The sequence below is a fragment of the Pristiophorus japonicus genome, unplaced genomic scaffold, assembly GCF_044704955.1.
Source record: "Pristiophorus japonicus isolate sPriJap1 unplaced genomic scaffold, sPriJap1.hap1 HAP1_SCAFFOLD_348, whole genome shotgun sequence".
Taxonomy (NCBI): Eukaryota; Metazoa; Chordata; class Chondrichthyes; family Pristiophoridae; genus Pristiophorus; species Pristiophorus japonicus.
This window is the reverse complement of record NW_027253303.1, coordinates 104,810-120,316: the sequence shown is the minus strand read 5'-3', so window position 1 is coordinate 120,316 and position 15,507 is coordinate 104,810. Positions and strand designations below refer to the sequence as shown.

The 15,507-nt window shown below is 46.6% G+C and overlaps 1 protein-coding gene across 3 annotated transcripts in view; it reads left to right on the top strand.

Moving 5' to 3' along the window:
* c2cd2l (c2cd2 like) overlaps positions 1-15,507 on the top strand; it is a 158,149-nt gene that overhangs the window by 105,976 nt on the left and 36,666 nt on the right. For all 3 annotated transcript variants that reach the window (XM_070872671.1, XM_070872673.1, XM_070872672.1), the window contains 3 exons: positions 7,241-7,336; positions 10,087-10,206; positions 13,691-13,798. In XM_070872671.1, the coding sequence (XP_070728772.1) occupies positions 7,241-7,336; positions 10,087-10,206; positions 13,691-13,798 (324 nt within the window). The remainder of the gene's footprint in view (positions 1-7,240; positions 7,337-10,086; positions 10,207-13,690; positions 13,799-15,507) is intronic.

Sequence of the window (15,507 nt, the reverse complement as noted above, 5' to 3'; positions counted from 1 at the left end):
AACTCATGTGGAAGCAAGTCATCCTCGTTCGAGGGACCACCGATAATGATGATGATTTTTTTTAAAAAGCGAAATAACTTTCTGAAAGTGAGTTTGCAATTTGAGGGTAAAGTCCATCAATTCACATCCCCTACCCAGTCTAGTCTGCAACGGGCCATTCACCAAGGGGACCAAAGGGAGTGACCGATAACCAGCTCCCAGCATCCACCACTGGCAACTCCAAGATGGCTGCCATGAGGTGACTGCAAATGGCCAGTTGTTGATTCTTGTCCCCTTTCTGTGTGGGGTGTTGCCTGGTTCCCACTGCCACACCGCCCTAGCTGAGGACAAGAGATGAGGGCTGTGTGAGGAATCATTTAGGGTGACGAATCCTCCAGGATTGTCTTGGAGTCTCCAGGAATTTAAGATTAATCTCCTGTGAGCAAACCATGTGAAAGTTCACAGGAGCCACTACTGTAATGTATTTGCTTCATGGGTTCTTTGCTTAAGAATTCATAGCAACACATTGCTATTAAGGACTAGTTGGTTTATTAACAAAGGTTTAACAATCACACTACACGTTACCAGTTCATCCACTCCACTCACAACTGCATACCTCATCGTGGGTAATCTAGACCCAACTGGCTGGGGTTTTATTGAGTCTTGTGAACATCACGTGACTGGCTAAGCCACTGACAAATGCAACAGCTCTACAACTATCTTGTTGTGAACAATTAAATCAAGTGCCCCTTGATTAAAGAGGGGGGACACTCCAAACACTTTCAAACAAGTGCCCCTGTGGGTTTTTTTTTAGGGCACCAACACACAAATTATACAAGTGGCCCCTGGCTAAAAGTTGGCGGGGGGGGGCACTAAAACCGTCACAAAAAACAAATTAAACTTTAGACAAAAAGCATCAAATTAAAATTTGGTTGTCGAGGGTGATGATGCACTCCAGTCCCTCCGGCGCCCACCTCTCGCGGAAGGCCGTGAGCGTACCGGTGGACACTGCGTGCTCCATCTCCAGGAACACCCTGGCTCAGATGTAACCGCGGAAGAGAGGCAGGAGGTCGGGCTGAATGACCCCCTCGACCGCCCGCTGCCTGGACCGGCTGATGGCCCCTTGGCTGTGCCCAGGAGCAGTCCTACGAGGAGGCCCTCGGACCTACCCGCTCCCCTCCGCACAGGGTGCCCAAACATCAGGAGCGTGGGACTGAAGTGTAACCAGAATTTGAGGAGCAGCCCCTTCAAATATTGGAAGAGGGGCTGCAACCTCGCACACTCAGTAAAAACATGGAACACGGACTCTTCCAGACCGCAGACATTGCAGGCGGCCTGGGAGCCCGTGAACCGACTTAAAAACTTATGGCATGGGACTGCTCCGTGCACCACCCTCCAGGCCAAGTCCCCAATAAATAGAGGGAGGACTCATGCATAGAGTGCACTCCATTGGGGACCCTCGCCTGCTCTGGAAGGCAAGGTGGTGTGCTATGGCATGTCCGGACGGCAGACAAGGAGAGTTTGCAAGAGTAGCTCGTACAGGAAATTTATTTAATTCCCCAACTGCCGTGGGGGGATTTGAACTCGTGGCTCCGGTAGATTAGTCCAGCTCCCTGGATTACTAGTCTAGTAACATAACCATTATGCTACCCTTCCTGCCCTGTGAGCATGCTCACGGGTGCATACATTACAATTATAAACAATTGTGTCTTTATTTCCCATTTGCTTTGAAGACTCTTGTTTATTAGTTAGAAAAATATCGGGGATGGGGGCAAGGTGGGAGAAAGGCTGTTTCATTGGGCAGGGCGATTGGAGGCAGGAGGTCATAAGATGAAGCCTCCAGGAATAGATCCGACCAGAGCTGGGAACTCTGCCTGCACTCCCGTTGCTTGCTGGGACTGTGGGTTGGCAGTGGAAACCAACCCTGCCTTTTAGCCTTTTTAATAAAAGTGGTTAGATTTTATTCTCAGTTGTGGTCTGCTCTCTTAAGTTCAGCATGACGGTTTGAGTTGTCGTTGCTTCCTGCGTCATTTAAAACAAAGAGCACTGAAAATTTACATCCGTGCAACTAATTCCTGCAAAGACTCGATGCAAAAACATGATTCATTTAACCTGATTTTATAAGGTATTAATAGCGTACTCGCCTCGTGATCCTTCATTTCCTACATTACAACAGTGACTACACTCCAAAAATACACCATTGGCTGTGAAGTGCTTTGAGACGTCCAGTGGTCGTGAAAGACGCTATATAAATGCAAGTCTTTCTTTCCAATGCCCTGCACAGAACCCAGAATGTTTGCTGGAAGATTGCAAGATGATTTCCTTCTGTATCACGTCGAAACTTTACAATTCAGCCAAACTAGTACAACAGGGGCAGGAGCTGGCCCACCAACATGGCCGCAAATATATCTCCTTTCATTTTTCATTCACTGAAGCGGTTAAGTTTTACAACCAAAAAGAATGACAGATTTGTCACACACTTAATTACATTCTGACTCCTGTAATACCCCAAAGTTCCTTACAGTCACTCTGCACACTCTCCTACACACTTCACCATGTGCACTGACCTTCTCCCACTCACAACTGCGGCTGCAACAACAGCTTGCTGGGGTAATGAATACTTTAGTGTTTGAAAATGACACTGAGTGCCAATCACAGCTGGTTAACATGTTGTGATTAGGCCTTGTGCAGTCTTTACATAAGTCTCTTTGCATTGCGCAGTTTGCGGCGAGAGTTTTTTTTATCCTAGTGGATCTGGTTATGAATATTTAAAGGGGCAATGTGTTCTCAGGACTAAGGAGTGCAGACCTCCAGGATTCCTGCTCCTAATCCACCCCCAGTGACCAGCGCCACAAAGAAAAGTCTTGCATTTATATAGCGCCTTTCACGACCACCCGGACGTCCCAAAGCGCTTTACAGCCAATGAAGTACTTTTTGAAGTGTGGCCACTGTTGTAACGTGGGAAACGCAGCAGCCAATTTGCGCACGGCAAGCTCCCACAAACAGCAATGTGATAATGATCAGTTACTCTGTATAGTAATATTGATGGAGGGATGAATATTATCCAGCACAGCGGGGATAACTCCCCTGCTCTTCTTCGAAATAGTACCCTGGGATCTTTTACTCCACCCGAGAGGACAGACGGGGCCTCGGTTTAACGTTTCATCCGAAAGACGGCACCTCTGACAGTGCAGCGCACCCTCTTGTCTTAGGCAGTCCCTCGTGACTTGCCTCCACGCCAAAAAGTGATGTGTTCATAGGTGTTTCAATGAGGAAGCTAATATTCTTGATCCCGAAGGGTGGAAGATGCCTGTGCGTGGATTTTTTTTAACTTGTGGTGGGCGTTGCACACCAGCTTGACAGAGCCAGGTCTTGGTCCAGTGGCAAGGGTTATCCAAGACGACTGGAGACCAGCTCTGCTGCACGGACCTAGTGCGCACACACATCGCAGTGTGGGCTGGGCCCGTGCTGCCCCTGGGCCCTCGCCTCTTCTGGGTCCTGAACTTTCGCCTCTCCTAGGCCCCGATCACGTCGCTCTACAATCTCTCGCCGCTTCTTCTGTAGCTGCCCACGCTCCAATCAGTGACCTGGATTATGGTGACATCTAATCCAGTCACCCCCTTCACAGCTGCCGCCCTCCTGCACCGGCTCACGCTGCACCCTCAGCGCGACACTAGGAGAGTCAGCCCAGATTTTTATGCTCGAGTCCCTGGAGTGGGACTTGAACCCACAACCTTCTAACTCAGAGGCCAGGGTGCTACCCACTGAGCCACAACTGACACAAAGTGCATGCACGTGTGCCCAGGTGATAAATTTGTCTCAGGCGGTGGTGCCAAACGAACGGTATTGGATCAGCCTCCCGTTATACGGAGCACCTGATACTCAGCTCCATTGCAGTCAATGAGTATCAGCCGCTGCAACGGGAAAGTAGAGTTGAGGTCGCAGATTAGTCATGGTCTTGTTGAATGGTGGAGCAGGCTCGAGGTGCCGTATGGCCTACTCCTGCTCCTAATTCTTATGTCCACACAAAACTGGCATCCTTCGTTGCCCTGATGGCATTAAGAGTTATATGTTGGGCAGATTGGGCAGGGTTTGCGGGTACCCTGCCCTGAAGGCATTCGATAGGGTGCCACATAATAGGTTACTGCACAAGATAAAAGCTCACTGGGTTGGGGGTAATATATTAGCATGGATAGAGGATTGTCTAACTAACAGAAAACTGAGAGTCGGGATAAACGGGTAATTTTCCGGTTGGCAAACAGTAACTAGTGGGCTGCCACAGGGATCGGTGCTGGGACCTCAACTATTTTCAGTCTATATTAATGATTTGGATGAAGGGACAGTGTAATGTAGCCAAGTTTGCTGCTGATACAAAGTTGGGTGAGAAAGCAAATTGTGAGGAAGACACAAAAAATCTGCAAAGTGATATAGACAGGCTAAGTGAGTGGGCAAAATTTGGCAGATGGAGTATAATGTGGGAAAATGTGAGGTTATCCACTTTGGCAGAAAAAATAGAAAAACAAATTATAATTTAAATGGAGAAAAATTGCAAAGTGCTGCAGTACAGAGGGACCTGGGGGTCCTTGTGCATGAAACACAAAAAGTTAGTATGCAGGTACAGCAAGTAATCAGGAAGGCAAATGGAATGTTAGTCTTTATTGCAAAGGGGATAGAGTATAAAAGCAGGGAAGTCCTACAACTGTACAGGGTATTGGTGAGGCCACACCTGGAGTACTGCGTGCAGTTTTGATCTCCGTATTTAAGGAAGGATATACTTGCTTTGGAGGCTGTTCAGAAAAGGTTCACTAGGTTCATTCTGGAGATGAGGTGAAGATCGGTTGAGTAGGTTGGATCTATTCTCGCTGGAGTTCAGAATAATGAGAGCTGATCTTATCAAAACGTATAAGATAATGAGGGTGGATGCAGAGAGGTTATTTCCACTCATTGGGGAAGCTAAAACTAGGGGGCCATAGTCTCAGAATATGGGGCCGCCCATTTAAAACTGAGATGAGGAGGAATTTCCTCTGAGAGTTGTAAACCTGTGGAATTCTCTGCCCCAGAGAGCTGTGGAGGCTGGGTCATTGAATATATTTAAGGCGGAGATGGACAGATTTTTGAGAGATAAGGGAATAAAGGGTTATGGGGAGCGGGCAGGGAAGTGGAGCTGAGTCTATGATCAGATCAGCCATGATCTTATTGAATGGCGGAGCAGGCTCGAGGGGCCGTATGGCCTACTCCTGCTCCTATTTCTTATATTCTTATGTAATGAGTCCTTTGGGTTTGTACAAAAGCTTTCACAGTTGTTTTCACTGTTGCCAGCCCACAAATTACCAGATGAATTGAATTAAGTTTCACAATTTACAGTGGAGGGATTTGACCTCTGGGTTGCTCATCCAGTCGCATAACCATTACTTTACTCCGCCATTAACAAACAAGGAATGTTTTTATTTATCTAGCACATTATCATCATATCTGTCAGAAACATCTCAATGTAGTTCACAGACAATGAATTACGTTGACGTGCAGTGACAATTAAAAGGAAGTGACTGCTGCCAACGATCAGGAAGTGGTTGTGCACGTGCAGTTCCAGTGTTTCCGTTAAATGATGGTAAAGTTGGGCATTTACCCTGCTTAGATGATAGGAAAGATCTTTAAAAAAAAAGAGGAACATGATAAACTTGAGATAAAGTTGAGCCTGGATTGCTCATGGGAAAATGATGCGCGTTTTTAATTTTATTTGCATTTCTTTATAATAAAATTATTTCTAACAAGGGAAAGAAAACGCTATAAGGCACCTTTAAATAACGAAGATGTTTATTGAGCCAATCCAATGGGAATGGTTTAATATCCGTTTCTCTGTATTTCTGGCCTGTGTTTATTCTCAAATCGGAGGCTCCACTGAACTACAGATCTTAAATATAAAGATTACAAATAATTAAATGGATTTTGATCATCAAAAGCAAATAAAAGTTGCCATGTATGCACACCTCCGTCTATTGCGAATGTTATTTTTTCAATTTGGGACTTTCCAGTAGCTTCTGGTTCGTCGGCAGGAGTCGTTCCATATAAAAAGAGAGCAACTTGCAAGAGAATTCGACAGTGGATTTGTGCACCAAATGACTTCTTTCTTTGTGCCAGAATGCATAGTCAGTGGTGCAATATTGCATTTATTACATGGGTAAATTCTGTAAATGGAAACACGTCCTCTATCGCCTCATTTGAACCATTGTTCCCACTAAGTTGAAATCCAGACTCGTTCCCCATTTCCTGCTCGTACCTCGATCTTTCCCCAGAGTTCTGGCCTGTGGGACCCCCTTACCTCCCTCTGTCCTTGCTTCCTGCTTGACTTACGGCACTGCGGCCAACTGTAAGGACACTTACTCCCACCTCAGCTGAGATCAGCTCGTACACCACAGGCAGGGGCTCAAACCTGCAACCTTCCAGGTCAATGTATACATCGTTGAATAAACTCGCTGATCAACATTTAGCCTGTAGCCAATTCAGGAATACGAAACTGAGATCAATATGTTCTAACTGTAAGGGACTAAGGAGATGTAGCTCCGAACTGTCAAATACAGAGCGCCATTGGCAAAGGCTTGGGAATGAGGTACCTGCTTGCCATGGGGAAACATGTCTTGGGGAAGTGAGACCTACAAAGGGGGGCGGACACACCGGAGAGGAAGTAAGTTGTGTTGTTAAAATGGGAGGAAAAAAGAAAGGTGAAAACCAAATGATTGGGAGTCTGTTTTAAAAAAAAAATTTATTTATGGGACATGGGTTTCGCTGTTAGAGCTGGTATTTATCGCCCACCCCTCGTTGCCCTGGAGAAGGGGGTGATGAACCTTATTTTGAACTACCGCAGTTTAGAGTTGTGTGCTAACAGCCAGTGGTTAAGATTATCGCGTGCATTAAAACAGCATTTGCTTAGAGACTAACATGGGTGAGAATACTCTGAACCAAAGGCTATTTTCGTGGAACTTTTTGTACTGAATCATACATATCTTCTGAATAAATCCAGGGAAGACTTCCTTACGGCATAAAGCCTAAGGCTTGTTTGTTGCTGTGAACATATCCCTCACGTAACGGAGGGAAATCTTCAAGTAGCCGTGGGATTGGAAGATATTCCTTTCTTGGGTCTTCCTTCACTTTTTTGAATCCACTGTTATAATGATCTTGGCCGCAGGCCAAGCTGCGTGTGAATCAATGGTCTGCGATTGGAGGCTCGTTCACTTCAGTTACTCTTTGTTTCCATTTGGTTTAGAGCTCCGTACAGATAAGCTTTGAAGAGGGTCCCCAGCTACCGTCCACAGCATGCATCAGTCACGTGGCTTGCACGGATCAATCGGAGCAGAGCATGGTAAGTTGATGGATGTCACAAGCTGTCAATAGTCTGGGTGTTGGTCTCGAGTGTTAACGGGAGGGGAAGGAAGAGCAGAATTACCTTCAGGATCAGGCCAGAGCACAGCCTATCCCTCTGCAGTGCAATAGTAACTGGTAAATAAAAAAACCGTTGGAACCTCAAGACGACCCAATGCAGCCAATGAAGCACTTTTGATGTGTAGTCACTGCTGTAAAGTAGGAAACGCAGCAGCCAGTTTGCAAACCGCACGGTCCCATAAACAGCAACGTGATAATGACCAGATAATCTATTTTTAATGGTGTTGGTTGAGGGATAAATATTGGCCAGGACACCGGGGATAACTCCCCTGCTCTTCTTCAAGATAGAGCCATGGGATCTTTTACGTCCACCTGAGAGAGCAGACGGGGCCTCGGTTTAACATCTCATCTGAAAGACGGCACCTTCCAGCGGGAGTGTCAGCCTAGATTTTGTGCTCCAGTCCCTGGAGTGGGACTTGAACCCACAACCTTCTGAGGCGAGAGTGCTGCCCACTGAGCCACCGCTGACAATGGTACTTTGTTTTGGGGGTGTTGTATTCACCCTAGCTGTGGTTTGAAGGAGCTGCAGCCAAACGGTTGACGTGGAACTGAGCCAAATAGGTCAAGAGATTCCCAGCGATTAGCCTATCCCTCTGCAGTGCAAAAGTAACTGGTAAATAAAAAGAAAAGATTTTTACAATCTCAGGACGGCCCGATGCAGCCAATGAAGTAATTTCCATGTGTAGTCACTGCTGTCAAGTAGGAAACGTGGCACAGAATGTGCTGACTCGGTTCAGCTTGGCTCGAGCACCAGTAAGGGCGCTATGAGTAGTTCTGCTCCCCTGTAGTAGGGACAGAGGAAAAACCGTCTGGGTTCTCACTGCTGATTGATATCCAGTGACTAATTGGAATGTGAAGTTATAGGGGTGGGGAAGAACAGGATTGGGGTGTGCTGTTCTCCACAGATACTCTCTGGACGCACACAGGGAGATTTTGGATGAGGTACCGGGGGGGGGGGGTGGGGGAGGTTGCTGTTGCTCATTGATTGGTACTCCAACTTGAAACAGCATCTTGCAATGTGGTTGGGGGGGGGATGGCCTGATATCTAGAATACTGGTTTCGAGTAATTGTCCTTCATAGACAGAATATCAGAGCTCTGGGGGGTGATGGGATGTTCAAAAGGGGTAATCGGAATGTAACCATCGGAATGTAACCATTTTCACATCACAACACGCATTCTGTTCCTAACTCTTTAACAAGTGAAATGACCTCTCAAGGTCGAAGGTTACGGTGTCAAGAATTGAATGAGCCTTTTTGCGCACACTCTACAACACCGTTGATTTAAAGCCTCATCGGTTTATTTTTCTCTAGCTTCCTGTCTGAAGAATATTATTGATATAGTCAACTAATGGGACAAACTAGTCCATGTCACCGCTTACCTTCCATGTGGGCAGATAGGGACAGGAGGAGGCCATTCAGCCTCTCGAGCCTGTTCTGCCATTCAATGAGATCATGGCTGATCTGTGATCTAACTCCATTTACCTGCCGTTGCCCCATAATCCCTTTGGTTAACAGAACTCTGTAGATCTCAGATTTAAAATTAACCAGCATCAATTGCTGTTTGTGGAAGAGAGTTCCAAACTTTTACCACCCTTTGAGTGTAGAGGAGTTTCCTAACTCCACTCCTGAAAGGCCTGGCTCTAATTTTTAGACTATTGTCCCCTAGTCCTAGACTCCCCAACCAGCCGAAATAGTTCTTCTCTGTGTAGCCTATTTGTTCCCCTTAATATCTTGAAAACTTCGGTCAAACCACCTCTTAACCTTCTAGATTCCAGGGAATACAACCATGATAGTCCTCATCACGAGGTTTAAAACATTATAAACAGCACTGTTCGCTAATTCAGTCTCCTTGTGCAAAACACCATCTTCAGTCTTGCTAGCACAATCTGGCACAGACCAGTTGTTTGCTGGATTGTCAGACACTGATTGTTATGGGAATATCTCCAAATTATGTACTCAATCAATGTTCATGCTATATCATTCTGATACATTTCCCGTATTGAATCTTCTTTAATAAGAACATAAGAAATAGGAGCAGGAATAGACCATATGGCCCCTCGAGCCTGCTCCACCAGTCAATAAGATCACGGCTGATCATTGACCTCAACTCCACTTTCCCGTCTGATCTCCATATCCCTTGATTCCCCTGGACCCCAAAAATCTATCGATCTCAGCCTTGAATATATTCAGAGACTCAGCATCCACAGCCCTCTGGGGCAGAGAATTCCAAAGATTCACAACCCTCTGAGTGAAGAGATTCCTCCTCATCTCAGTCTTAAATGGCCGACCCCTTATCCTGAGACTGTGACCCCTGGTTCTGGACACTCCAGCCAGGGGGAAACAACCTCTCAGCATCTACCCTGTCAATCTCCATCGGAATCTTGTATGTTTCAATGAGATCACCTCTCATTCTTCTAAACTCCAGAGGATATAGGCCCATTCTACACAATCTCTCCTCATAAGAAGCCCTCTCATCCTAGGAATCAATCTAGTTTGGTTAGTGGGCCCAAGCTCCTGCTCAAGTAACACTTCATTTAAAAACATTTTTGAAATGGTTGGAATTATAAACTGTGAACAGAAGAGTGTTCCGAGAGAGGGCGTGAGAGGATTGAAATCGTTCATTTTTGAAGAGTTTGATTGTTAACCATTTATCCTTTTTGTTTGGTGTAGGTTCTTTGCTTTCAGTTGGTGGTGGATGTGATTCAGTTCCCTGTGTCTGTCACCCAGCAATCTCCTGCTGCCGTTTCCATGGATTCCTACCAGGTGACCCTGGCTCCACTTGAGGCCCAGGTATTCAGCGCACCATGTTGTGGGAGTAAAGGATTTATCACTGCTGAATGAAAAATCAGTGGTGTTCCTGTTGGTTGTGAAAACATTAAATAGAAATATCAGAAGAACATAAGAAATAGGAACAGGAGTAGGCCATACGGCTCCTCGAGCCTGCTCCGCCATTCATTAAGATTATGGCTGACCTTCGACCTCAACTCCACTTTCCTGCCCGATCCCCATATCTCCTGATTTCCCCAGAGTCAAATCTGTCGATCTCAGCCTTGTATATGCTCAACGATTCCACATCCACACCCCTTGGGGCAGAGAATTCCAAAGATTCACAACCCTCTGGGGAAAGAAATTACTCCTCATCTCAGTCTTAAATGGCCGCCCCCTTATCCTGAGACTGTGCCCCCTAGTTCTAGATTCTCCAGCCAGGGGCAACAACCTCTCAGCATCAGACGAAAGGTCATCGACCCGAAACGTTGACTTCCGCTTTCCTCCACAGATGCTGCCTGACCTGCTGAGATTTCCAGCATTTACTGTTTTTAATCTCAGCATCTACCCTATCAGACCCCCTCGGAATCTTATATGTTTCAGTGAGATCACCTCGCATTCTTCTAATCTCCGGAGAGTATCTGCCCAACCTACTCAAGCTCTCCTCATAGGACAACCCTTTGCATCCCAGGGATCTATCGAGCGAACCTAGAAAATATCGATGGCAATATGATGACGGATAAGCTGAAGAACATGTTTGTGTTTGGACGGGTACAGGTCTCAGTGTGGGAAAAATCGCATGGGTTTTGTGTTGAATTTTTTTTCCAGTCTGGGCTGACCAGCTCCATCGTTGTTTCAAGGGATATTATTGTTGGGTTACAGAGTATGGGAAGAGCAAGTGATTCCAGCAACAGTTTGGGGTGTACCCAGCTGTCCCACAGTGACGACTGCACTCCCCAAGGTGGCAAACTGCGAATGCTCTCTAATTATTAACAATTATTTCACTTTTTGAATCATTTAAAGACCAGCCGACGGGTACAAAAAACAATGAACCATGCCAATAGAATGCTGGCATTTATCTCAAGGGGGCTGGAATACAAATGTGAGGAAACATAGAAAATAGGAGCAGGAGTAGGCCATTCGGCCCTTCGAGCCTGCACCGCCATTCAAAATGATCATGGCTGATCCTCCATCTCAACACCATATTCCCGCTTTCTCCCCATACCCCTTGATGCCTTGTGTGTCTAGAAATCTATCTATCTCCCTCTTAAGTATATTCAGTGACTTGGCCGCCACAGCCCAGCAGAGAATTCCACAGGTTCACCACCCTCCGAGTGAAAACATTTCTCCTCATCTCGGTCCTCAATTTACTACCCCGTATCCTGAGACTGTGACCCCTGGTTCTAGACTTTCCATCCAGGGGGAAACAGCCTCACAGCATCTACCCTGTCTTAAGAATTTGATACGTTTCAATGAGATCACATTCTTCTAAACTGCGGAGAGAATATAGGCCCATTCTACTCGAGATCCCCTCACCGGACAGCCCTCTCAACCCAGGACTCAATCGAGTAAAACTTGGTGGCCACCTAGGATAGATCATAGAATCATAGCAAAATTATGACACAGAAGGAGGCCATTCAGCAACAAAGAATGGCCAAGGCAGTGCTGCTGTGAAATGCAGCCATGGTGCCACCTGTCTCCCAGCTAGTCGGAGGCACGCAAGCAGAATGCTACATAATGAAACCAAGCTCAATTAATATTATGCTAATCAGTTTAAAAAAAAACACTGAGGAAGGAGCTTTGAAGATGAATTTGTAACTGGACGGTTTAATGGCTATCAAGAGCTGCCTGTTAATGTGAAAAGGGAATTTGTTGCAAAGATGATTGTGCAGACTCAATAAAATATTTCTGTCATTTTTTTTGCTATATGTCCTTGAGCCACTCAACTGATGACTGGAGATCATTAATCTGTATTGAAGAGAAGCCTGGGCTGAATTGCAAGGGCATTAATCAAAAACTAGAGTGCTGTTCGCAGGCGTTTACCTTGTCAAACTGCCATCTGGTTACTCAATTCTATTTATAAAATAAATCTAACACTAGGTTAGAAATTAAGATAACCTCCATTAATCCTTCCACTTGCCACTTGCCATCTGCAAGGAGTTACTGGTCCTAGAGAAAACACTCATCAAGTGGGCGCAGGGGTTACAGCTTCTGGTTCATCGCTCAATTTGCTGCACAGCCCAGAAGGTCCCAGGTTCACTGCGTACCGTGCCCTGGCTTCGGCTGGGGCTGTTACAGCACTGACACTGGTTTCGATGTCCCTGAGCTAACACGGGGGGGGGGAAAGGGGTGGTGGATGGGGAGGAGGGGGGTGAGGTGGAGGGTGGGGGAATGGGTTGGAGGGTGGGGGTGAGGCGGAGGAATGGGGTGGGGATGGGCTGGAGGGTGGGGGTGAGGGGTGGGGGAATGGGGTGGAGGGTGGGGATGGGGTGTAGGGTGGGGAAATCAGCTCCTAATTGCCATCCAATGACTCCTGCTATACGATGCATGTGTGGATGTTGAGTACAGACAGGATCAGATTCAGCTGCGACGTTTCTTGCAGAGAAGACTAATGTAAAAGATAAGCAAAAGCTATTTGAATTGACACGAGACAACAAAATGTAGGGACAGGAATATAAGTTTAGGCAAAGTGTAAGGAAATATTACTTTACTGAAGGGAGTGTTCAGTGTTTGGAACAAGAAAAGCTTAGATCATTACACAAGAAATAGGAGCAGGAGTCGGCCATTTGGCCCCTCGAGCCTGCTCCGCCATTCAATACAATCATGGCTGATCTGATCATGGACTCAGCTCCATTTCCCTGCCCCCTCCCCATGACCCTTTATTCCCTTATCGTTCAAAAATCTGTCTATCTCAGCCTAAATATATTCAATGACCCAGCCTCCACAGCTCGCCGGGGTAGAGAATTCCACAGATTCACCAGCCTCTGAGAGAAGAAATTCCTCCTCATCTCCATTTTAACTGTGCGACCCCTTATTCTTTACAAGGTAAAATTGTACAAGTATCTTGTAGAGAACCAAATGATCAGAATCAACAGCTGGGGTAGCAGCAAGGCAGATCTATGGTTTGTTCAGTGTTGAGTTTTATATATTTTTGTGTCGAGATTCAAGTGTAAAGAATGGCCAGTTGGATGGGATACTGGACGGTGGACAATGCTGGGGAACTGTATCCGAGCCAGAGTCGGTGGAGCCTCAGCTTCTTGCCTTCTGCTGACTCCTGATTAAGACTTCACTGGAATAGCAGTTGTGGCTGTGTACCTGAGTCCTGCAAGTACATGGCACACAACACCGCTCAGCGTATGAATGTGCTATGCTACAGGGCCATCTAGAGGAGCGGGATTTAAGCACAATAATTTCATTAACCAAATCTCAGTGCCACTTTGAGGAGAGATGTACGTTTGATGTGACCCCTGGTTGTTGCTGTGATAACTGGGCTCTTCTGTTACCACAGATGGAGATCTGCTTGGAAGAAGCGGAGGTCGAGGGGCTACTGGTCACCTGGTCATTTAAGGAGCCTCCTCCTCTCTTGCTCACAGTCACCCCCAAGCTACAAAGAGGGGTAAGTGAACAAACATATATTGTTCAGAAGATTTCATTGCTGGTGAGTTGTAATCAAGTGACGACAAGTGACTAGGGGAATGAGTTCTGACTGGGTGAATCATAGGATGAGACTCAAAGTTGATTCCATCCCATGATCTGTTATCCTCCATTCCTCATACAGGTGGAATGCAGACAATTTATGCTGCCGATTCTTGCTATTTACAGCATTAAAAATGATCTGGCCTCAAGTAGAAAATTAGCGCAAGTGACCAAAAGCTCGGTCAAAGCAGTATGGTTTAAGGAGCACCTTGAAGGAGGAAAGAGAGGTAGAGAGGCGGAGAGGTTTAGGGAGGGAGTTCCAGAGCTTGGGGCCTCGGCAACAGAAGGCACGGCCACCGATGGTTGGGCGATTATAATCAGGGATGCTCAAGAGGACAGAATTAGAGGAGTGCAGACATCTCGGGGGGTTGTGGGGCTGGAGATTAGAGATAGGGAGGGGCGGGGCCATAGAGGGATTTGAAAATAAGGATGAGAATTTTGAAATTGAGATGTTGCTTAACCGGAAGCCAATATAGGTCAGCGAGCACAGGAGGTGATGGGTGATCGGGACTTGGTGCAAGTTAGGACACGGTTAGCGAGCACGGGGGGTGATGGGTGAGCGGGACTTGGTGCGAGTTAGGACACAGTCAGTGAGCACGGGGGGGTTGATGGGTGAGCGGGACTAGGTGCGAGTTAGGACACGGGCAGCGAGCACAGGGGGTGATGTGTGAGCGGGACTAGGTGTGAGTTAGGACATGGGGCAGTGAGCACAGGGGATGATGGGTGAACAGGACTCGGTGCGAGTTAGGACACAGTCAGCGAGCACAGGGGGTGATGGGTGAGCGGGACTTGGTGCGAGTTAGGACACAGGCAGACCAACTAGACTCGGCTGAACATCTGAATTTGACCACTTGGGGCACTTGGGTCCTCACTTTGTAAGAAAAGGGAGTGGAAATACAGTGAAAGAAAACTTACCCCTTCTACATGCAGAGCATATTACCAACACATTGCTATCATCGTGTTTGTCTGGTTGCATAGTAACAAAAGCATGCGTCAAGCACAACAACATCTTGTGTTTATATAATGTCGCTCGTATTACAAATTCGTCCCAAAGTTCTTTATCGTTGGAGCAGTGACATCTTGGTCTTGCTGTTCTGATCGGCATTATTCTATTGCCGGCGGTAACTTATATATTTTAAAGCGGCTGCTGCTGGTGGTGAAATAACACTGGTCGTAATTTCCAGACTTTACATTTTGAAAACGAACGATGTAGTGGCAGGTAATATTGGGCACCCACAAAGTTTGTGGCCAGCTGCAGACTTGTGGGTGGTCCACGTGGGTGGTACTTTGGAACATCCGTATGTTATTATGGGGTGTCCATACTGCCGCGAGCGTTTCCTCGCCGCATTGGGATTGGACGTTTGCTCAGCAGCTCCTCTAGTGTGGCTGCACAGTAATGCACGCAGCGCGAAGGGTATGTTACTTTGTGCTGTATGGAAGTGTTCATAAGAACATAAGAAATAGGAGCAGGAGTCGGCCATCTGGCCCCTCGAACTCCGCCATTCAATAAGATCATGGCTGATCTGATCTTGGCCTCAACTCCACTTCCCTTCCCGCTCCCCATGACCCTTGACTCCCTTATCCTTCAAAAATCTGTCGACCTCCACCTTAAATATATTCAATGACCCA